Raw genomic sequence first — 25,406 nt, forward strand, 5'->3', positions numbered from 1 at the left:
CCTCCTTTGCTGAAGATTCTGTTTTTCCTTTTTTTTTTCCCCTTTGGTGTACCCCAAAAAGCCCTGGATTGAATTTGGTCGGATTAAGCTGCCACAAGGATATCATCCCAATGATGTGGAGAAGGAGTGGGGAAAACTCATAATTGCAATGCTGGAGAGAGAAAAGAGTTTACGACCTGAAGTGGAAAGGTATGAGGATGGAAAAGAAAGTCGTTTTGGGGGCGTCTGGTGCTGCTGCTGCCGCCGTGGGTCCCATCAGCCAAACATTTTGAGAACTGAATGAATGATCTCAGCCGTACGGAGCACACTTGGCACGAACGAGGTCGACCTCAAGTGGATTATCCTGACCTGCTCTCTGTTGTTATGTGGCCTAAATTGATCTTTCTGTCGTATGTCCCACTCGAGCTGTTAGGAAATGTGCAGTCTGGAGGAAAAAAACTTTTTTTTTTGAGGAAATCCAAACACTTTTTGAATTAGCAGAAGGAGTTAAATGGTGTTTAATCTGTCATAACTGGAGGTGAGTTAGCGTGAAGATTAAAGGTTTGCAGATAATTTACTGGTCCACACCCATCTCACTTGTAATCCGTCTCAACCTGCACCGCAGTGTCAGTACTACACCGCGTGAAGGCGAAATGGCTGGGAGCGAAATCCGAAACCGTTTGATGCAAATATGTATTCTCTGCAAGCGTGGTGACTGTACACGTTGAAACCTATAAATAGACCCCGGCACACGCGCCAGCTCCACAGACGAGGTGAGTCTCTGTAGGTGCACAAGGGCTTCGCTCGTCTGCGCCAGCCAGCAGCCCAGCGTCACCTGCCCGACATCGCGGCGTGCGCACGAGAATGCACAGCAATCTGCAGTACTCGAGCAGCGTGTCCTCCGTCAGTAACAGCACCCTGACGAGCATCGACTCGACCGAAAACCTCCTGAGCATACCGTGTGGACCCACCGTTATCGACACCTCTTTGATTTTTACTAGCAACACGGTTAATGGATCCAGGTATGTGTAGAAAAGAACACGAAATGAACAAAAATAAATCAATAAAAACAATGTATGCGCTCTTAGAACGATCGTTCAGAAATAGATAAATAGATGAGCTTTGTGTGTGTATAACGCTTTATAGACAAATTATAACGAATATACGCAGTTTACACAGATAAACGTACTCATTTATAAATGTATGTACATATGGACCGTTCACATACGTATATACCAGACTATAATGTGCATGTTATCTATCTATCTATCTATCTATCTATCTATCTATCTATCTATCTATCTATCTATCTATCTATCTATCTATCTATCTATGGTGCCTTTCATGTCTGTCTATCTGTCTATCTAATAGTGGAATTCAACCCTATCTATATACTATATAGTGCCTTTCACACCTGTGTCTATTTGTATTTTATCGGGCAGATCAATCCGGATGAAATGTGAAGAATGAGTCTTGCCTCAAAGGATGCAGATAAAAATTATAGGAGGCACCCATCTATCTATCAATCTGTTATGTAGTGCTTTTCATATCTAGCTACATATTATATAGTTCCTTTCACATCTATCTATCTATCTATCTATCTATCTATCTATCTATCTATCTATCTATCTATCTATCTATCTATCTATCTATCTATCATATAGTGCCTTTCCTATCTCTCTATTATATAGTGCCTTTCACATCTATCTATCTATCTATCTATCTATCTATCTATCTATCTATCTATCTATCTATCATAAAGTGCTTTTCATATCTATCTATCTATCTATCTATCTATCTATCTATCTATCTATCTATCTATCTATCTATCTATCTATCTATCTATCTATCTATCTATCAATCATATAGTGCCTATCCTATCTCTCTATTATATAGTGCCTTTCACATCTATCTATCTATCTATCTATCTATCTATCTATCTATCTATCTATCTATCTATCTATCTATCATATAGTGCCTTTCCTATCTCTCTATTATATAGTGCCTTTCACATCTATCTATCTATCTATCTATCTATCTATCTATCTATCTATCTATCTATCTATCTATCTATCTATCATAAAGTGCTTTTCATATCTATCTATCTATCTATCTATCTATCTATCTATCTATCTATCTATCTATCTATCTATCTATCTATAGTGCCTTTCCTATCTATCTATCTATCTATCTATCTATCTATCTATCTATCTATCTATCTATCTATCTATCTATCTATCTATCTATCTATCATATAGTGCCTTTCCTATCTCTCTATTATATAGTGCCTTTCACATCTATCTATCTATCTATCTATCTATCTATCTATCTATCTATCTATCTATCTATCTATCTATCTATCTATCTATCTATCATATAGTGCCTATCCTATCTCTCTATTATATAGTGCCTTTCACATCTATCTATCTATCTATCTATCTATCTATCTATCTATCTATCTATCTATCTATCTATCTATCTATCTATCTATCTATCTATCTATCTATCTTTTATATAGTGCCTTATCTATCTATCTATCTATCTATCTATCTATCTATCTATCTATCTATCTATCTATCTATCTATCTATCTATCTATCTATCTATCTATCTATCTCTCATATAGTGCCTTTCAGTGTAGCTGTCCTGCTGTATGCAGAACAGCATTTTTTAAAGCTTGATGTTCATTAATTATAAATGGAGTGGAACACTGAAGTAGACCATATTTATATGTTTAATTCATTATTTATTTATTTATTTATTTATTTATTTATTTATTTATTTATTTATTTGTGTGTTTGTTTCTTTAGGCTAGAAATGTTACAACAAATTGCAAACAGGGTGCAGCGGGACTGCGTCGCTGGAGAAGACAAGTTGATTTTGGCCAGGAATGCACTGCAGTCAGTAAGTTGACGCCGTGATGTGTCCATTGAAGTGAAGTTTGTCTTGTGACATTGAACTTATGTTTTCTGTCTGTTCCTTTTATAATATTAACATCGTTGTTCTCCTATTTATTAAAGACTTGGGGGGGTTAGTTAGTATTATTACAGAAGTCCACTGTTGCATATACAGCGTTGTAGTTTAGAACATTTCAGTTAAAATACACACTGCAAGTGCTAAATGCACACCATAAAGTCAGCCTGTAGTTAAAGTGCTCATGTCGACAGACAGTTTGTGTCTTACTGTAACACGGGTGGCTTTGCTGTGTAGATTTTTCCAAAATAATATGTGAAATAAATTAAAGAAGAATCTAGATAAGCAATATCAATTAGGACTGGCACCCTGGCCTGGTGTTGTTCCTGCCTTGTGCCCGACGTGTGTTGTGATGGCTGCAGCTGCCATCTTACTCTGCCCTGGATAAGCAGGTTAAGAAAAATGGATGGATAGAAAATAGCAATAAATATATAGGTGTTTTTTGCTAAAATAATATTAGAAAAAAAATCAAAGAAATACATAGTTAAGAAAATTTTAATTAAGACATAGACATGTAAAATAAATGAAAAAAATATAGGAAAATTTTTGTTAGGAGATAGATATACATGTTTTTGGTAAATAATATAAGAAATAAGTGGAAAAAGAATATTGTTAATTCATGCTAAAGCTACAAATAGAAAAAGAATATACTTAGGAACATTTCAATTATTTTTTTTACTAATATAATATTAAATATAAATAAAAAACTATAAACAGGACAGTAAAATAATACAAGAAATAAATGAAAGAAGGACATGCAAATGAACAATTAATATATGCAGTGTTTTATACAAGAAGCAATAAAAAAGTGTATAGTTAGGAAAATTTCAATTAAGATATGTGATTCTTTGGTGAAAAATCAAATAAAAAAGAATATAGTTTGAAAAAATTCTTTTAAGAGATAAATATGTGCAAACTTGTTATAACAATATTAGGATTAAGTGAAAAAATAATATAGTCAGGAAAATGTCAATTAAGATGCCATTTGTTTGCTAATATAAGAACATTTTGAAAAAAGAATATAGTTAGGAAGATGTTTTATTAGGAGATCTATATGCATGTTCTTGCTAAAATATATAAAAAGTTAACTTAAAAAAGAATATATTTAGGAAATTTTCAATTACTATATATATATATATATATATATATATTTATATATAAATTTATTTATTTATTTATTTATTTCTGATATAAAAAGTAAATTAAAACGCGCCAACAGTTCTGATTAAGATTTCTATTTTTATTCCATTCAAATTTCTGTTTCTATTGAGGTTTGCAGTTTTTTGGTGTAAGTAATACAAACAAATGAACGTACAGTAGTTAAGAAGACTGTTATCAAACTATACAGCTGTGTTAAAATAATATAAAATGTCAATAATGAAAGGATATATTTAAGAAACCATCTGTTAAGGTATAGTGCACCTTTATTTGTAAAATCATATCAAACAAAATAACAAAGCTGCTCGTACAGTATGCACATGTTTGCTAAAACAATGCCTGACATTAGAATATCCCGCAGTTCCATAAATCCCAATACAGACACGGATCTGCTCCGTTGTTAATATTCCTAACGGGTCACTTTAAGGTTTCTCTTTTGCGTGAAGCTCTTAATGGTTGTAGATACAAAGAGAAGTTTCTTTTGTCCCCAGGGTTATTTTTTACTTTTTTAATGTCCCTTGAAAATGTTTTGCTGAAGTTCCCTGTCAGGTTGCACTCCATCATGAGGACTTTCAAACTCCACCTGCTTTTTTCTGTTTTTATTCTCACACGGCCCGTTGATCGCAGCCTTTCATTTTGATTCTTCGCTCTTCTGCACACCCTTGGCACATTGCCACTGCATACCGAAGCGCCACCCGTTGAAGTTCTGCTGCCCGTTTCCATGTCTCAGATTCCACAACACCTTGGTTGCTTTAACCGGCTCTTTTACTTTTTTTTTTTTTTCAGGATGCCAAGAGGCTTGAATCGGGAATCCAATTCCAGAATGAGGCTGAGATCGCTGGCTACTTGCTGGAGTGTGAGACTCTTCTGCGGCAGCAGGTCGTTGACATTCAGATTTTACTGGATGGAAAATTTTACTTAGCGGATCAGCTGGTTCAGAGGTGCATTTTCCTCTTTTTTTTTTTTTGGTTAACTTGGGAAATTTCCTTTTCACATACCCCAACTTACTCAGAGTTTTAGGGGGCAGAGCGCAGGGTCAGCTATTTGTGCAGAGCCCCCTGGAGCAATTGCAGGTTAAGGGCCTTGCGCAAGGGCCCAACGGATTAGCATTCCTTCTGTCACTGCCGGTGTTTGAACCGACAACCTTTGGGTTACCAGCCCAGGTCCTTTAGCCATAGAGCCACCACTCCAGCAATAATTAATAATCCTAAGCTTTGCTGATGCTTGACATCAAACTGAACTGAGTTCACATAAAGGTGGCCAGCCTGTGTTTGTAAGTTGCTCACCTGTCATGTTTGAATAGAAGCGCCATGTAGAGTAAAATTCCTAATAGACATTTGCACATTAGATTGTACAACAACACTGATGAACAACTTCTCTTTATCAATTGCTGTCTCTTAGGGTTTCCAAAATTCGAGATGACCTCTTCACCCTTAAATCAGAATGTTCCTCGGTGTACAGCAAGGGACGCAGTTTAACCACTGAGCAAACCAAACGGATGATATCAGGAATCACACAAAGCTTGAACTCCGGTTTCTCCCAGAGTTTGAGCCCCAGCTTGCCTTCCAGTTTGACATCCAGCTTAACACCCAGTCTTATGCCGGGTCTTTCCCCCGGACTCACATCCAGTTACACGTCGAGCCTGACGCCCTCCCAGACCTCCTCCCTCACACCAGGCATAACCCCAGGCCTTCAGTCCCCGATGGTTCCAAGCTACCTGGGAGGAATGGATTCAGGATCTCTGCAGACCTTGAAACTGATGCAGATCCGGAAACCTTTGTTGAAGTCGTCGCTTGCGGACCCCAGCTTAACGGAAGAGGAGGTCAACATGAAGTTTGTGCAGGACCTTTTAAACTGGGTCGACGAGATGCAGGTAACCCTTGTGTATTTGTAACGTGTCAAGTTGTGTGTTTTTGTGGAGATCCCCCACTGAGCTTTGTTTTATATAGCACCTTTCACGGTGAGATTCATCACACTGCTCCTTGTGCAACAAATTGCAATTATAATAAAAGATAGTAACTGTAGGCTATAAAATTTCCATAATTTTTGACTGACTGAAATCGTCTTGTGATTTAGATGTTTTCGCAGTCAGTTAATTAAGATACGGCACTGTTAGCACTCCATTATAAATTAACCCACGGGGAGGACATTTTGGTCCTAATAACTCTTACAAAACATCGAAGCATTTGAAAACTTTTAACTGCAACAGGTGAGACATTTCGGTGACACTTGAGATAAGGCACTGCCTATAATGGTGTATCCCTTAACAGCGTCTCGACTCTTCTTCTAGTGAACGGCTTCTGCTTTTTGTTTAACGTTTTCTGGTACTTTTGACAGACCTTTCTTTTTTTTCCTCCTGTGATATGGACTCCTGCATGTATTATTGACCCCTGCATGCATGGTTTGGACCCCTCTATGTATTCACTTCTTCATCTCCTGACCCTATCAATTCAGAATTTCCCTCTGACTTTCTGCTGAATCAAAACATTTACAAGCCAGGGGTTTGTGGTTGTCCTTCCCCTTGTAGTGTATTTTGATTTATTTTGGGACATCTCTTTATATTTGTTTTCACAACAGCAGGCTTTGCCAGGCACTGACTTCAACATTGTGTGGAGCTCAGCCTTGACACTCCCAATAATTTGAGCTAAAACCCTAATAGGTCAACTCCATCAGGGTTGACACAAGCAGAATTCCTCAGATCCTCTAATATCCGACTTTCTCTGGAGCCGGGCTTGATGGGTCATCAAGGTTATTCCTTTTCTAGGCATACAGGTTTAAGGGATATGGAGGCCATAGTGCCCTTGATAGACTCTGTTATTACAAATATGATGAAATGGGATCCAGGCCTCCTAAAACACCCATATCACATAGGCCATTACCTTCACTAGCCAGCCAGATGAGGCACATCCAGTCCAGCTTGCCTCAAGCAACTAGGCTTTGGATAAGCCCAAAGTTGGGTAGACTGGCTTAACATGTTAAAATATGAAGAAATGTCCTGAAATAGATGAAAATACCCTACAAGAGGAGAGATAACCACAAACCCCTGGCTTGTAAATGTTTTGACTCAGCAGAAAGACAGAGGAAAATCTGAATTAACAGGGTTAGGAGATGATGAAGTGAGGTCAAAAAATATGTGCAGGGTTCCATACCAGAGATACTGTAAAATAAAAAAATAATCATTGAAATAAATCAGTAAATGTTAAACAAAAATAGCAAGTCGAAACACTGTTGAGGAAAATGCCATTATAGGCAGTGTGTCATCTCAAATGTTACAGAAATGTCTTTACTTTTGCAGCTGGAAGAATAATAACAATCTAACCCAAATGGTAAATGTTTATCATTTATATAACATTACTTGTCTTTCTTTTAAGCTGCAATTAGATCGAGCAGAATGGGGATCGGACTTGCAGAGTGTTGAATCCCATTTTGAAAACCACAAAAATGTCCACGGGGCCATTGAGGAATTTCAAATGAGTCTTAAAGAAGCCAAAATCAGTGAGGTAATGCACATCTTTTTTTTTATTTTGTTTTAGGGTGGGACACCACACCTTAGCCAAAGTTATGCAGATTTTTTAATATGTGCTGGGGAAATTGTTTCACGCTCAGTAGATTTCAGTCTCGAGTATTCCATGTCGTGTGTTCATAGGATCACAAATGGGTATACAGCAAAAACAAAAAAACAACAACTGGGTGTGTTCAGAGACATACAGCAGGTTGGTGTTGGTAGGTTACTGGTTAGTCCTGCCACTTCATGGATCCCGGGTCCTCGGTTTGAATGCTGCACTCAGTCATTATATGTGTGGAGTTTGCATGTTCTCCCAGTGTCTGCATGGATTTTTCTCCCATATTCCCAAAAAATGAGAACACAGGGGAGATCAACTAGAGGGTTGCTGGGGAGAACACATGGCCCCAGGAGAGGGTCTTCTTCCTCCCATCCATTGTAAAGGCCTTTTGGCCCTTATGGGTTAATGAACATGACACATTGACTTTAGTGTTCTCCAGTGGACTTTCCAGTCACTGGATCTGAATCCAGTAGAACACCTTTGAGAGGTGATAGAATGGGTGATGCGCAACATGAACATGCAGCGGACAAGTCCGCAGACACTGTGTGATGCAAACATGTCTACATTGACCAGAATCTCAAACATGTGTCCAACATCTTGTGGAATTCATGCCATGAAGAATGGAGGCTGTCTGGACAGCAAAAGGAGGTCCTACTCAGTGTTAGTATTGTGCTCCTAAGAACTTGGTCACTGAGTGTGTATATTATATATACTATATATATATTTCTATAATAATAATAATTCTTTACATTTATAGCACCTTTCTCACTACTCAAAGTGCTTTTCAAAGTGAGTATGGAGCCACTTCCAGCACCATTAATGTGTAGCATCCACCTGGGTGATGCAATGGCAGCCATTCCTGTGCCAGCATGCTCACCACACATGAGCTGTTAGTTAAGTAGTTAGAGACAGTTAGCCAAGGGGCCAGAATGACTAAGCCTTGGTGGGCAATTTAACATGGACATCAGGATATGCCCTACTCTTTACAAAGGATGCCCAGGGATCATTAATGACCAGAGAGTGTCCGGACCTCGGTTTTACGTCTCATCCAATGGACGGTGCCATTTTTATAGCACGGTGTCCCTCTCTCTGCACTTGGGGCATTGAGATCCACACACAGACCACAGGGTAAGCGCCCCCCAGCTGGCCTCGCCAACATCTCTTCCAGCGGCAAGCTTTTTCTGAGATGGTCTCCCATCCAAGTACTGGCCGGGCCTGAATATGCTTAGCTTCAGGTGGATGACCTCTTCTGGAGTGCAGGTGGTATGTCCGCAGGCTATATATATATATACACAGTATAGTATATATATATATATACACACAGTATAGTATGTGTATATATATATATATATATATATATATATATATATATATATATATATATATATATAGTGAAAGGCGCTATATAGCGCCCGACCTGGCACAGACTGACGCAGAGGCACGTACTTAAACAAACAGACTTTTATTTTCTCTTCAGCCGTGGGGCACGCCTTCCCCGTGTCCCACAGGCCCAACACAGTCCCACAAAGCACTTAATACACCAAAACACTCTTTTCCTTGACCACCACTTCTCCTCTAGCTTAGTCCTCCTCCTCCCGACTCTGGCTCTCGAGTGGTGGTGGCTGGCCCTTTTTATAACCCACCCGGAAGTGTTCCAGGTGCTTAACCACCTGGTCCTAATTGCACTTCCGGGTGGGGCTGCAGATTTTTCCAGGCAGGCTGTTGGAAGGAGACAGCCCCCCCTAGCGGCCACTCCGGGCCCCAACCAAGCTGTGGAGGACTCCATCTCCCATGGAGCCCTGCGGGAGGTTGGGGAATCAGCGTCGGCCAGGGAAGCTGCCACCAAGTGCCCCGGGGGAGGTATTGAGCTGTCCATGGCTCAACATACACAGCAGGGGCGTCCCGGCCGGGCATGGGACCTGGCCGTTCATCACAATATATAATATATATATAATACATATTTTTAACAGAAGATTAGCGTGTATAATTAATTATTGTCCTTTCACTTTCTAAATCTGATTCTTCCAGTCTTAAGGATCTACAGTCTATCCTGGTAGCAAGGCAGGGACCGACGCTGGCCAAGATTCCATTTCATGATGGCACACGCTCATGCACGCTTCTTATCCTGTACACAAGATGAGATTATTTAAAGTCTGCCCAGAGGGCAATCCAACCAGGAGCTGCAGCGGGCTCTATGCAGGACTACCTGCTATGCTGCCATGTTTGAAGAGGAACACTTGCTCTTCTGGGAAATTTGACACCTTAACATGTGATTCTTTTTACCACAATTACCTGCAAATCATTACAGAATAATTGCAACTGTTATTATAATGTGGTATCCAACATAGACACGATGTTAGTTAAGATCTCAGTAATAGGATTAAAATGGCTTTCAGTGTATAAGGTAAAGTTTGATACTCAATTACTAAAGCAAAATGCGCACCTTTATAAATATTTAGAGACTAGCTGTGCCACCCCTCTAAGGTAGGTTGACATCTGAGATATCAGTGTACGTAGACTTTAGCATTAATGTTTGCGGTACACCTTGCAGTGCCTCTGTCTCTGTTACATACCCTTTGGTTTAGGATTCACAAAAATAATGTTATTGTTTGTGATGCGCCATCTGTTGGAATGACAAATGCAATGCATGTGTCTCTGTTACATGCCATTTTGTATAGGATTTGTAAATGCAGTGATAATATTTGTAATGCGCCATCTGTTGGAATGACAAATGCAATACATTTGTCTATTTTATATCCCATTTCATATGGGATTCATAAAATCAGTGTTAATGTCTGTGGTGTGTCATCTGTTGGAGTGAAGAATGCAATGCATTTTATTACTAAATATGTTTGTGAGGTGCCATTGGTTGGAATGACACATGCAATGCAAATACCCCTGTTATATGCCATTTGGTATGGGATTTGTGAAATCAGTGTTAATGTTTGTGATGTGCCATTAGTTGGAATGAAAAATTCAATATATTTTATTTCTAAAGATGTTTGTGATGCACCATCTGTTGGAATGACAAATGCGATGCATGTTATTAGAAAAGTTTATGATATGCCATCTGTTGGAGTGACAAATGCAATGCATATGTCTTTGTTATAGGCCGTTTGGTATGGGTTTCGTAAACACAGTGTTAACGTTTGTGATGAGTTACCTATTGGAATGACACATGGGATGGATTTTATTACTAAAAATGCACTATATATTGGAATGACACATGCAATGTGTATGTCTCTGTTATTTGCCATTTGTTATGGGACTCATAAAAGCAGTGTTAATGATTGCGATGCAAATTCTGTTGGAATGACAAATGGAAAGCATTTTATTACTACAGATATGTGATGCACCCATGCCTCTGTTATATGCCATTTGGTATGGAATTTGTAAAATCAGTGTTGATGTTTTTGATGCATTGGAATGACAAATGCAGTGCACACACACACATTTACTCTTTTATTGGTTATACTGCCTAGTGATTACCTCTGAACTGTTTCTTCATATTCCTTCTCACCATCTGCACAGATCCAGATGACGCCTCCATTGAAGCACAGCTACTCAGAGAAGCTGGGACGACTGGAGAGCCAATATGGAAAGCTCCTGGTAGGCCAGTGCATTTGAAGATGTACAGAAATGTTTTATCTGCAACATCTGTGGTTGCGTCATAGCTTTTTTTGACTGTTTCATTTCAGAACACATCTAGAAATCGTCAGAAGCACCTTGATACCTTACATGAGTTTGTCTCAAGGGCCACTCGAGAACTAATCTGGTTAAATGAGAAAGAAGAGGAGGAGGTGGCTTATGACTGGAGTGACAGGAGTTCCAATTTGGCAAAAAAGAAAGACTACCATGCAGTAAGTCATTATTATTAAAATATTTTTTTTGAAGTAGTGTGACCGCAAATATCTGAATTATTGAGAAGTCCCGTGTCATTTTATTTTTTTTTTAGTTCACAGTGTAGCACATTTGCTTCCACAGTCCACGAACCGTCCCTTAGTGACTCTACGTCGCCCCAGTGTGGCTGCTTTTGTGTGTGCCATGAGACAGGGGGATCTGTCCTCCTTCCAGGATGGGTCACTGCCTTGTCTGCTCTGCTGCTTGGACAGGCTTCAGCTCACTACAGCTGCTGTGAATTAGATTTGGAGAGTTATGTCATGAAGTCAGACGATGCAGTGGTGAAATGAATAAAGAAACAGAAAAAGAAAAATTAAAACAAGCTTTTATCCACCCACCCATCCATTCTCCAAAGCCGCTTTATCCTGAACAGGGTCACAGGCTGGGGCATCACTAACCTCAGCCCTTATTAGTTGCTTAGCCCCTGCTCCTTGATGACCTGTTTCCTCTTGGAGTTTTTGCACAGTTGACATGTATGTGCTTGAGGTTTGCTGGTCTGATATCCCTTTGAGTTTACCTTAACAGACCACTGAACAAGGCAAAACAGGGCATATCTGTGGAAGACCCAGGGCTATAAGCATACATGGATTCAACAGGTGGGAGGGGGGGGGCTTTAAAATAATAGGGGGGGGCAACATGGCTGACAGCACTGGAGCCCACCTCCTAACATCTCCACTGGTCCCGGGGAAGCTGGAGCCTGTCCCAGAACACACAGGGTGCAAGGCAGGAACCAATCCTGGACAGGATGGACAAGATGCCAACCCATCACAGGGTGATTTGTGCTTATTTAGAGCTCTAATTTAATGTTTTAACGTTTCGTAGGATCAGCTCAACCAAGTCAGCTAAGTGTAAGACCAGTCATTTCACTCTTTGGCTAATTTTAGTGTCCAAACTGTGTCTTAATTTTCTTCTTCACATAAAGAGAATCCTTACAAATTGAATATGCATTCATCTGATGTCTTTTTATAGGATCTTATGAGAGTACTCGACGACAAAGAAAGAGTTATAAAGTCAGTTCAAGAAATGGCCGAGCAGCTTCTGCTTGAAAATCACCCAGCAAGGTTGACTATTGAGGTAATGCAGAACTTCATGTATATGTTAAACAGCCTGGCATTTGTGCAAAACTGGGTACTTTTAATGTATTGTAAAACCATCATGGTGAGCAAAGGTGGTGGGCATGGGTGGGGGGATGTGTTATAAAGGCATTAGGATGGGCAGTGTGGCATAGAGGTTACAGCTTTGGACTTCAGACCTTAAGGTTATGGGTTTGAATACTGGTACGGTGTGACCCTGAGCAAGTCACTTTAACTTCCTTTGCTCCAAATGAAAAAACAAAACCAACTGAACCTAAAATGGTGTAAGATGTCTTAAATAAAAAGCGTGTGACAAATCAATAAAAAGATACAAAGGTGCCCTTCGATAATCTAACCATAGCAATTAAGTATGCATGGCACTGATGCCACGATAAATAGTGTGGGTGAGAATTAGATTTTTTACTGCAATATGAACTCTGTATTTAGATTTAAGATAGATGAAAGGCACTATATAATAGCTACATACATAGATATATATGAAAGGCACTATAAAATAGATATGAAAGAAACTATATGTAATAGATATGAAAGGCTCTATGTAATAGATAGATAGATGTGAAAGGCACTATATAATAGATTGATAGATATGAAGGCTGAAGCATAACAAAATGTGAAAAAAGTGAAGGGGTCTGACCACGTCCTGAAGGTGCTATACATACCGCACATATTCTATATGAGCTCCATCCTCCTTGAACGTTGGTCCTAAAATGAACACCAACAGTAAATACGCGGCGCATTCTGGAAGAGGTAGGACTTTGGTCATCAAACTTGAAGTGACGTCAGGGGCTTCTCCACTCTAACGATGGAAATGGAAATCGGGTTTGTGTTTGGTCTTCACCTTTAGTCTTCCCCCTGGGGTTCCCCCTTCACTAAGACCCATGAAACACTTAACTCCATGGTGTTTTTTGTTTTATTGCTACAGGCGTACCGTGCAGCAATGCAGACACAGTGGAGCTGGATTTTGCAGCTTTGTGGTTGTGTCGAGCAGCACCTGAAGGAGAACACGCTCTACTTTGAAGTAAGCCTGATATCTTCATCACACGATGAACGATGTGTTGAATTGAAGAATACAAATTGTTCTTCTCTTCAATATGGCTTTTCATTTTTCTCCAATTTAGTTTTTCAACGATGCCAGAGAATCATTGGACTACTTGAAAACTCTCCAAGAGACAATACAAAGGAAGTACAGCTGTGACCGGACAAGCACTTTGCACAAACTAGAAGACCTGATCCAGGAATCAATGGTAATAAGTCATCATCGTCATCCTCGTCGTCATCATCATCCATCACTGCTTTAATGGTCCTTTTCAGGGGTTTATCCAAGTTAGCTGATTGCCCCCCCAAATCTTTTTCCTGTCCTTTGTGGTGAGACCCGTGGTGAGACTGAAATCATCCGTCACAACCTCCAACCACATCTTGTTTGGTCCCATCTACCTCCATCTTGGTGCACCTCTTCACCCAATCATCTTTTGCCTTTCCCAGACTCATTGTTTCATACTGTATGGTGCCTGTCATGTTGAACGGCTACCACACCACCTTATTTAGAAGTTGTCATTCGTATCAAAAACACATTCTATGTATTCAAACAAGAAATACTGAAAGCATGTATCTCATTCTTCTCGCTGCTGATTTCAGGATGAAAAGGAGCAGCTCCTGCAGTACAGAAGCACCGTAGCGAGTCTCGTGGGCAGAGCAAAGGCCATCGTCCAGCTGAAGCTGAGGAGCCCCGACAGTCCGATCCGAACCTCCATCCCCGTGAAAGCCATCTGTGACTATCGCCAGATTGAGGTGGGTGTCATCTGCTGCTCGTTCACTCAGACGTGTTCCTTGAACTTCACGTGTTTAATTAGACAGGAATTGGATAAAGTAGTGGCGTGTTTAACTTGCCTGAAAATGTCGCTGCATGCTTGTTGTTTTTGGTGAAGACAGCTGATGTGTAAAATAACTCCTGGGCGTTCGTTTTATTTGGTTTTTTTTTGGTTTTTTTTTCCACTAGATCACGATATACAAAGATGATGAGTGTGTGCTGGCCAATAATTCACATCGTGCAAAATGGAAAATCATAAGTCCGACTGGAAATGAAGCCATGGTGCCTTCAGTCTGCTTCACAATCCCTCCGCCAAACAAGGAAGCCATCGAATATGCTGGCAGGTGTGAAGGCGCTACAGAATGTCATTTACAATGCGTGCATTAGAAAGTCTTTAATTTACTAAATACCATATACTGTATATCACCTTTTATTTACTATATATATATATATATATATATGGGCGGCACGGTGGCGCAGTGGGTAGCGCTGCTGCCTCGCAGTTGGGAGACCTGGGGACCCGGGTTCGCTTCCCGGGTCCTCCCTGCGTGGAGTTTGCATGTTCTCCCCGTGTCTGCGTGGGTTTCCTCCGGGCGCTCCGGTTTCCTCCCACAGTCCAAAGACATGCAGGTTAGGTGGATTGGCGATTCTAAATTGGCCCGAGTGTGTGTTTGGTGTATGGGTGTGTTTGTGTGTGTCCTGCGGTGGGTTGGCACCCTGCCTGGGATTGGTTCCCTGCCTTGTGCCCTGTGTTGGCTGGGATTGGCTCCAGCGGACCCCCGTGACCCTGTTTGGATTCAGCGGGTTGGAAAATGGATGGATGGATATATATATATATATATATCATGCACCATCTTTATTTACAATACATGGTATACTTTATACAACTTAATTTACTATATATACAGTATACATTTTAAAATGAGCATATACAGTGTATACTATATATCACCTGTCATTTACTATGTATAGAGTATATATTTTATATATTTTAAAATGAGTATATGCAGTGTATACTATATATCACCTTTCATTTACTATATATATATCATGCACCATCTTTATTTACAATACATGGCATACTTTATACTACATTTAATTTACTATATACACAGTATATATTTTAAAATGAGTATATACAGTATATACTATATATCACCTTTCATTTACTATTTACTGTATAGTACTGTATATATCATGTATTTTACTACACATTGAATACTGTATATCACCTTGATTTACTATATTTACAGTATCCATATTACTAGGGTCTGTGGGGTGGTTTTGTGTTCTTTTTTTTTGTCTTCCATGGGCTTGTTGAATCCCCCTCTTGGTGTGTGTCCCGTGTCGTTCCGTCCCGTGCCTGTAGGGTGGGGGGGGGGGGGGGGGGGGTGTGTGGTCGTGCCTTGTTGTTGTGCGCTCGTCTGTTCTTTTTTTTTGGTGTGTTTAGTTTCGTGTGCAGTGTGTTTCATGCTTTGCCCGCGTTTGACTACTTTTTTATGTGCCTTTTCCTTTTTTCGGTGCTTGTTGCGCCTCATTTCTGTAACTCCATTTTTGTATGTGCTCACTCCTTTTTTCTGTGGTCTTGTCCGCCTCTCGCGGCCCCTCATCCGCCTTTGTCGCCCTCTTTTGTCCGTCTTTCTCCGACTCTCGCGGACTCTTTTTGCGCCTGCGCCTCTCGCGGACCCTCATCCGCCTCTCTCGCCCTCTTTTGTCCGCCTTTCTCGGCTCCTCAGCCGACTCTCGCGGACTCTTTTTGCGCCTGCGCAGTACATCTTTTTGCAGCTACGGCCCATGGCCGGATGTCCCTGCGTCCATCATCCGGTTTAGCATTCTCGGTTAGTAATATGGATTGGTATACACTGTGTATTATCTTTACTCATGGCATATACTGTATTAGTCTTTAATTTACTATATGGTGTATAGAGTTTACACTGTATATAATTTTTAATTTACCATGTGCAGTAAATGCTGTTTAGCACCTTTCCTTTACTATGTATTAAATATACTGTGAATCATCTTTCGTTTACTATGCATGTTATATTGTACTGTGCTATACCTATAATTTGCTATATATGACATATACTGTATATCACCTGTCATTTACTATGTGGGGTATATGTTGTATATCATTTTTAATTTACTATAAAGTTACTACATAGTTTATACTGTACATTATATCTTCTTTAATTCATTATATACAATATATTCTGTATATATAACATTTATGGTATGTGCTGTTTATTATCTTGAACTTTCTATAAGCAGTACATAATATGTATCACCTTTTATTTACCATATACAGTATACAGTATATATCACCTGTGTTTTGCTATACATGGTAAAAACTATATCATCTGTTATTTGCTATAATTGGCATGTACAGTATTTCATCTTTAATTTACTTTAAATGGCATATTGTTTGTTACTACATACAATACATACTGTACGTATATTTACTTTAGTATATTTATTTCACTTACTATTCACTATGTGCTATATACTGTGTATCATCTGTCATTAGTGTATATAATATATCTGTATATCATCTTTAAATTACTGTGTACAGTATCACACTCCATTTACAGTGAATGGCTTATACTGTGCATCATCTTTAATTCAGTATATTTGGCATTTACTTTAGATCACCTTTGATTTATTGTACATGGTAATAATTAGCTTAAACCTTGAGCTCAGTATGTACTGTATATATTCACGGTATTTGGTATTTTCTGTATTTCACCTTCAATGCAGTATCACTGACATACACTGTTTATCACCTTTAATTTATGCCATATAGTACACACCATATAACTTCTTTAATTAACAAAACCCTCATTTTTTAAAATTAAACTCTTAGAATTGAGCGTCCACACTCAACGTGCAGGAGCTATTATTGTGCGTTTTGCTTCAGGACGACACAGAGCACAATAAATCGGACTTTGCTTGAGAAGGGCTGAGCGGACGCCACACTCCTGCTCAGCTTTGCGTCATGTGATTTGTTGTCTCACATTCTTTCTGTGTTTTTTTTTGTATCTTTTTTTTAAAGAATTGAGCAGCTGTATCAAAACGTGCTGGCGCTCTGGCATCAGTCCCACATCAACATGAAGAGCGTCGTCTCGTGGCGTTACCTGATGAATGACATCGAAGCGATCCGCAACGGCAAAGTGGCCTCGGTAAGTGAGAGACGGGCGGGCTGCCTTGAGTTGTGCCCAAATCGCCGTTGTCTTCTTTATTTTGCGTGCCTTCAGGGTAAGGCTGTACCATTTTAAGGAAACTACTTATTTTCTAGAGTTGCTAAAATGTTTCTTTATTAGTCATCTCCCACACGCTTCTCCTTGAAGGCATATCTCATGTCGCTGGGTGTGCAATTAGCTGGCACTCATCTCCCTTAAATTTCCAAACCTTTCTGAAGACGGGTTTTTTAACTTTGTCATTACGGGTTATGGAGTGTAGATTGATGGGCAGAAATGGTAAACGTATCCATTTAAAATGAAATACTACAACACAGTAAAGTGTGCAGAAAGTGAAAGGGTCTGAAGACTGTGAATCGACTGTCAGTCATAAAAAGGCCTAAGAAAATAACGTTTGAAAATGAACCTTAACCTCCGGGTGTGTTCAGATATTTTTCAGCTTTGTTTATTTGCTTCATCACAATGACAGACATAATGAAATATCGTGAAATGATCTCTCTTAAGGCACATTTGATACATTAACTGTTTCTCTGTTTCAAGGTAGGCGATTTCGAAATTTACCAATACATTTAAAATTATTAGGGAGTTTGGGAAATTTAAAAAAATTTCCACAGCAAACTCTGTCCAAGAATTCTCACTGAAAAGGAAACCTAGCAGACAGAGTGTACAAAACGTCACTGAAATCGAGTCGGGTTTCTTCATGCAGACCAACAGCCAGACATGACGATAACAACAGGTGGTGTCGCATTTTATGCACGCACTCTTAGAAAGGGTGTGTGCCTGCAGTAGCTTTTATTTCTCTATCAGTAAAATATTTAAAATTATTGGTACACTTGAAAACAGTTGGACCTCCAGTCCTCAAGCTAAGGCGGTTCTTACACTTCTAACAACACACTCTGCCCAAGGGGCCACCATCTCTGTCATGCCCTACCTTTTCGCTCTCGTAGTGTGTGACTTGCATTTGCGATGAAAAACAATAAGTTGTGGCCGCGCTGCCGCTTTATGTGAGAAGGACCCGAAGCCCAATCGTGTGGCGGAGAAATCCCACACCTCCAATTCTTTGGTGATGTAAGACTTTATGTCGTGTTCTTATGTTTGCGAGGAAAGTGAGAAACGTACAACGTGCTTTATGGTCAACACAGGTGGCCACGGTTCATCTCCTGTCAGCAATGCTGCATGTCCTTCTGCTGTTCTTCTCTTGTCAGACAGGGAGCGGCCACGCGGCCGCTTATGGAGAGGGAGACCCAAAGCCTAAATTTGTGGACAGGGTATTGTGTCTCGCATTGTTGTGCTATACACCATCATGTCTTATGCTCCGATTAAGGTGAAGTTCAAGGTTCAGGACCAAGTTGTTTGCAAGTTTTTGCATGATAGACGGACAACCCTTAGCATTTTATGTATACATATGAGGGGGGTACCCAAAAATAACTGGAATTGAAAAACAAAATGCGTTTTAATAATTTTTACTTACTGAAACTTTAGTCTCCTTCAAAGTACTCTCCATGTGAATGAATGCACTTGTCCCAACGGTTTTCCCACTGGTGGAAACATTTTTGGAATTTTTCTTTGACTTCCTCCACGGTACAAAAACGCTTTCCTTTGAGTTCTTTTTTCATATGTGGGAACTGGAAAAAGTCCTACGGAGCAAAGATCAGCCGAGGAGGGAAGGTGGCAAGAACTCCAAGACATCCTATTTGTCATTCCTAATTGTGGAAGTTCAGCCAGATCTTGGTTGGTCTTCAAGTGACATTTCTCCTCATTTGAAACGCGAAAACCACTCGTCGACCTGTGTTTTACTTCAGACTTCCTCTTTAAAAGCAGTTTCAAGCATCACTACAGTTTCAGCAGCTGTTTTCCCTTAACAGAAAACAAACTTTAATGCAGACTAGCTGTTCTTTATGATCACCCATCACAAAAATCACAGAACATGCTTAATAAACCGCATGAAAAACCAACATGGAATGGTGTACAAACAATACAGAGCAATGCCACTTGGCAGACGGGCACAGAATACTTAACTATGCTACACCTAGCGGTGAAATTTGCAAATTATGGTAGTCTAGATTGTGCACCAGGTACAGATTTCAGTTATATTTGGGTACCCCCTCGTATGGAGAAAAGCAGAAGTCCACTTTGCCATAACTTTTCTGTGTCCCTCTCAGAATGTGGAGCCAGTGTGCTTAGGGATGTAAAGGGACAGGATTCTGAAATCTGTGGAGGGGCAAGTTTGTTGAACGCCTTGTAGATAATTAATGTCACTAATACCGGTGTCATGGGTTCAGATTTTCTCATTTTTGGCTAAAGCTCTAGCGGTTGGATTTTGAACAAAGGTAACTCCCTTGGTGTCCTAGGCTTTCATCCATTTTGCACCAATCCGCCTGCAATTTAAAAAAAAAAAAATTTCCTTTCAGATAAAAACCATGTTGCCTGGTGAACACCAGCAGGTCCTCAGCAATCTTCAAACCCACTTTGAAGACTTTCTTGATGACACAGAAGAATCTGAGATTTTCACGATTTCTGACCGGAACCATCTGGAAAGAGAGGTGGAAATCTGCAAGCAGTACTACGAGGAGCTTCTGAAGTCTGCTGAAAGAGGTAAGAATTGGTTTCTTATTAAAACACTCATTTGGAGACCTGAGACACCAGAAATTGACAGCTGCTACAGAAACATCGTGCCATATAGTGGCCTGCTAGTAGCAATCTCCTGAGCATTTAAAATAATAGAACCTGAGCCTTTAAATTATAGAAATATTCAATACCTTATATTATTTCTGTGATTATTGTGGAGATACGAGAATAGTCTCATTTTTTATGTCTTAACAATCATGTGGATATTGGCCGCAGGCTACATTTAAAAAACGTAACTGACATTTTCATTGTGTTTCACCCCAACAGAAGAACACGAGGAATCCGTTTACAACCTCTTTATTTCTGATGTGCGCAACTTCCGAATGCGACTGGAGAGCTGTGAGGAGCGATTGATCCGTCAGATCCGAACGCCACTCCAGCGAGATGACCTTCAGGAGAGTGCACTACGGATTGCAGAGCAAGAGGTTGGTAAAGGCAGTCCCCTTGGAACTTCATACTTTTCATGATCTTCTAATCCCTGTTTTTATTTTTATGGTGAGGCTACTCAGGGTGCCAAAGTTAATCATACTTTCAGGGTCCTTATCCTGTAGGGTACTCTAGATAATCTTAGAAAGCCAAACAAAAAGATCCAAAAGTATTTTCATAGAGAATCAAATAATGAATTAATAGGAAGCTTCGTTCAGTTCACACTTTTTAGAACTACCTGTCTTAGTACCATGTAGAACTCCTTTGTTCCTGCATGTTTTTTGACCGCAGACCTCAAAACTTCTTAAACGTTTCCATTCTTGTTGACTTAGTTCCTGCATATTTGTAGGCCACCTTGTCCACCTTGTCTTTGCTCCTGGATATATTTCGGCTGTAGGCTTTTAGTCCATCTTGTCTTTGTTTCTCCATATTTTTCGGCTGTAGACCTTACAATTTCTTAAAACAGTTTAGTCCATGTTGGCTTTGCTTGTGGATATTTTTCGGCTGTAGACCTCACAATTCCTTAAATGTTTCCATCCATGTTGACTTTGTTCCTGCCTATTTTTTGGCTGTAGGCTTTTAGTCCATCTTGTCTTTGTCTCTCCATATTTTTCGGCTGTAGACGTCACAATTCCTTAAACATTTTAGTCCATGTTACCTTAGTTCCTGCTAATTTTTTAGCTGTAGGCCTTACAATTCCTTAAACATTTTAGTCCATGTTACCTTAGTTCCTGCTAATTTTTTGGCTATAGCCCTCACAATTCTCTAAACATTTCATTCCACCTTATCTTTGTTCCTGCATATTTTTCGGCTGTAGACCTTACAATTCCTTAAATGTTTCCATCCATGTTGATTTTGTTCTTGCCTATTTTTCGGCTGTAGACCTCACAATTCCTTAAACATTTTAGTCCATGTTACCTTAGTTCCTGCTAATTTTTTGGCTGTAGCCCTCACAATTCTCTAAACATTTCATTCCACCTTATCTTTGTTCCTGCATATTTTTCGGCTGTAGACCTTACAATTCCTTAAATGTTTCCATCCATGTTGATTTTGTTCCTGCCTATTTTTTGGCTGTAGGCTTTTAGTCCATCTTGTCTTTGTCTCTCCATATTTTTCGGCTGTAGACCTTACAATTCCTTAAATGTTTCCATCCATGTTGATTTTGTTCTTGCCTATTTTTCGGCTGTAGACCTCACAATTCCTTAAACATTTTAGTCCATGTTACCTTAGTTCCTGCTAATTTTTTGGCTGTAGCCCTCACAATTCTCTAAACATTTCATTCCACCTTATCTTTGTTCCTGCATATTTTTCGGCTGTAGACCTTACAATTTCTTAAATGTTTCCATCCATGTTGATTTTGTTCTTGCCTATTTTTCGGCTGTAGGCCTCGCAATTCCTTAAACATTTTAGTCCATGTTACCTCAGTTCCTACTAATTTTTTGGCTGTAGGCCTCACAATTCCTTAACCATTTTAGTGCATGTTGGCTTAGTTCCTGCATATTTTTCAGCTGTAAACCTCACAATTCCTTAAATGTTTCCATCCATGTTGACTTTGTTCCTGCCTATTTTTTGGCTGTAGGCTTTTAGTCCATCTTGTTTTTGTCTCTCCATATTTTTCAGCTGTAGACCTCACAATTCCTTAAACATTTTAATCCATGTTACCTTAGTTCCTGCTAATTTTTTGGCTGTAGGCCTCACAATTCTCTAAACATTTCATTCCACCTTATCTTTGTTCCTGCATATTTTTCGACCGTAGACCTTACAATTCCTTAAATGTTTCCATCCATGTTGATTTTGTTCCTGCCTATTTTTTGGCTGTAGGCTTTTAGTCCATCTTGTCTTTGTCTCTCCATATTTTTCGGCTGTAGACCTCACAATTCCATCCACACCCAAAGACTGTCTTCGATTGACCTCTGAGGATGTCACTGTCATGTTTTATGAAGCAGCTTGGCGCAGTGCTTTAAACAAATGTTAGTATAGTATGGCGTTATAAATCTCCCTGTGCTGGTTTTAAAAGAGGCCCCATCACTCTACTATGTATTCATTTACAAGTAGCATTTTTAAAACAAAAACAATCTCCGGCCACACTAGTGTTTTCACATTGCTTGTAAAAGTACCTCCACTCTCACTAAAATGACCAAAAACTTACACGACTTAGCTGTTCACCTACACTGGACTAGCACACAGAATCCTTTAATGTGTGTAGTACTAGGGTGTTGTACCTGGTTAGCCATTATGGATATGGTGAGAAGTTAAGCAGAATGACCCCTTTTATTGGCTAACTAAAAAGATTACAGTGTGCAAGTTTTCGAGGCGACTCAGGCCCCTTCATCAGGCAAGATGTAGCCCTAACCCTAATTACATCTCGTCTGAAGAAGGGGCCTGAGTTGCCTCAAAAGCTTGCATATTGTAATCTTTTTAGTTAGCCAATAAAAGGGGTCATTTTGCTTGACTTCTCACTAAAATCCTTTAAGGAATTGTAATGCTGCCTACCACAGGATTTATTGCAAAAGTATCAAGACCTTTTGCTTTTGCATGCAGCATTCAAACATGACATAACGCAATTTAGAAGTGTACAGGTAAGCAACACAACAGGCGCTCCTCTCCATTCGATTACTTGGAATATGATTTTCATCCGTGAAGGGTGACCTTTTGGGGAATGAGATGTTATAATAAGTAGAATCCAATCAAGGATAGGTCACATAATAAGCATGAACCAATCAGAGCGTGATTAGAGCCTGTGCTTTCAAAACTCTTCATTTTCACCCATCCACTGTACAACACTGAGCCGGCGATTTCAGAAATATGTGACCCTGGAGAGTGCTTACAATAGACGAAAATGGAGACTAATGTCTGCATTTATATAGTGTAGACGTAGCCTGAGTTTCAGCCACAGGACTGGGCATTTGGAGGAGTCGGGATATTCATTAATGAGTAGTTGGACCTTATAAAGTAGCCACTGAATGTAATTGTCATGGCATCCATCATGACAGTGCTGTTCCTTCTTTACTTCACCTATTCGGGAGCGGTTCATACCTTACTACTGAATAGTTTGCAATGCTCCTTGTGTTTAATTGTTCCCATCCTCATTCACAGAAATCCAAAAAAGAAATGGACAGGCTAAAGGAAGACCTGGAGACCATGAAAGGGAAATGCGAGATGTTTTTAAATCAATCATCTACTTCCCCGTCTGCTCCGACCCTCTCTTCAGAGCTCAACCTGGTTGTCCAGAACATGAATCAGATCTATTCCATGTCAGCAATTTACCTGGAAAAGTATGTATGGAAAGCCTTGTTTCTCATACTATCTCACTCTCTGATGTTTCCTCAGCTTTTCTGCTACTCATCTCTAGGGTTCCTAGATCCTAACACTCATTGGCAAACCGACACTTTGTCTTCTTCATCTCTCAGGCTGAAGACGGTGAACCTGGTGGTGAAGAACAGCCAGGCGGCCGAGGCACTGGTTAAGCTTTATGAGGCTAAACTGTGCGAGGAAGACGCCGTGAATGCTGATGCCAAAGCCATTGAGTCCATCATGGGCACTCTTAAGGTTGTGACAATTTAAAGTTCAAGCTTCCCTTGAAATGATGTTTCGTACCCATTTGTTTGTCTCATCTTCTTCAGTGTATGCCTTGATTTGACTCTCACCTGCCAAGATGTACAAATGCCAATCATAACTGTCTTTATTGTTTTTATATATGTTTCTTGTGCAATGTAGCAATGGCGCACTGAAATTGATGAGAAAAGAGAAGTGTTTCACGACTTGGAGGACGAACTGCAGAAAGCCAGGACTGTTAGCGAGCGAATGTTCAAAACGCACAATGAACGCGATTTTGACTTGGACTGGCACAAAGAAAAGGCAGATCAGTTGACAGAGAGGTGGCAGAGTGTTCACTCACAAGTAGAGAGCAGGTTTGTGTCAATGCCGTCTCTTGTTTGTCACATTTACTAAAAGGGGTCCCCTCTGCCTGCCTGGGCTTGTTTTACTAACATTGGGGCCTTCTGGAATACTGTAAGCCCCTCTGACATTTGTTACATTGTGTTGCCCACAAATACAACTCATAATGTATTAGTGTCATCATTTCTGTCACTCAGTCACTCATTTACAACAGCAACAGTTATTTCTATAGCACATTTTCATACGATCAGTGTAGCTCAAAGTGGTTTACAGGGCAACGAAAAGAAACGTAAGAATGCTAGGGGGTCGCTGTCGCCCCTTAAACCCTGCAGACAGATACACAGGACACAGAGTAAAAGCACTCAGAAGTATTTTAATATTTTTCTTCTTTAAATAGTGCTTCCTAAGCATCACAACAACCATAACCCAATCGAATAACCAATAAATCAATGCAATTCTCTCCTTCACACCTCCCAGCAAGCTCTGTCTTCTACCTCCCAACTCCGGCTCTCTTGCTGGGTTCCCATCAGTCCTTTAAATAGCACTTGACCCGGAAGTGCTTCTGTCCTTCCGACCACGTGACTGGCTAGAACTTCCAGGTCTAATGAAGAACTGGCTTTTTCTTCAGCCCGGTAGTACTTTGGGGCTTCTGTCCTTGTGACTACCTCGTACTTCCGGGCTATAGGGAAAGGATGAGTCCCCAGGTCCTTCGACAGCTCCCCCTGGCGCCACTCACGGCACCCAACAGGGCTAAGAAACCAAACTCCAAGTCCTAGGATGCCCTGCGG

The 25,406-nt window shown here is 40.0% G+C and overlaps 1 protein-coding gene across 1 annotated transcript in view; it reads left to right on the forward strand.

Moving 5' to 3' along the window:
* Window positions 1–25,406, forward strand: part of dst (dystonin) — a 565,996-nt gene that overhangs the window by 254,380 nt on the left and 286,210 nt on the right. The window contains exons 14-31 of the mRNA XM_051919257.1: window positions 62–189; window positions 2,789–2,882; window positions 4,896–5,050; window positions 5,511–5,982; window positions 7,481–7,609; window positions 11,204–11,281; window positions 11,371–11,532; window positions 12,542–12,646; window positions 13,589–13,684; window positions 13,785–13,910; window positions 14,302–14,454; window positions 14,663–14,817; window positions 17,523–17,649; window positions 20,079–20,262; window positions 20,563–20,720; window positions 23,818–23,996; window positions 24,132–24,270; window positions 24,439–24,632. Coding sequence (XP_051775217.1) covers window positions 62–189; window positions 2,789–2,882; window positions 4,896–5,050; window positions 5,511–5,982; window positions 7,481–7,609; window positions 11,204–11,281; window positions 11,371–11,532; window positions 12,542–12,646; window positions 13,589–13,684; window positions 13,785–13,910; window positions 14,302–14,454; window positions 14,663–14,817; window positions 17,523–17,649; window positions 20,079–20,262; window positions 20,563–20,720; window positions 23,818–23,996; window positions 24,132–24,270; window positions 24,439–24,632 — 2,834 coding nt within the window. The remainder of the gene's footprint in view (window positions 1–61; window positions 190–2,788; window positions 2,883–4,895; window positions 5,051–5,510; window positions 5,983–7,480; window positions 7,610–11,203; window positions 11,282–11,370; window positions 11,533–12,541; window positions 12,647–13,588; window positions 13,685–13,784; window positions 13,911–14,301; window positions 14,455–14,662; window positions 14,818–17,522; window positions 17,650–20,078; window positions 20,263–20,562; window positions 20,721–23,817; window positions 23,997–24,131; window positions 24,271–24,438; window positions 24,633–25,406) is intronic.

This window comes from Erpetoichthys calabaricus, chromosome 15 (genome assembly GCF_900747795.2).
Source record: "Erpetoichthys calabaricus chromosome 15, fErpCal1.3, whole genome shotgun sequence".
NCBI lineage: Eukaryota > Metazoa > Chordata > Cladistia > Polypteriformes > Polypteridae > Erpetoichthys > Erpetoichthys calabaricus.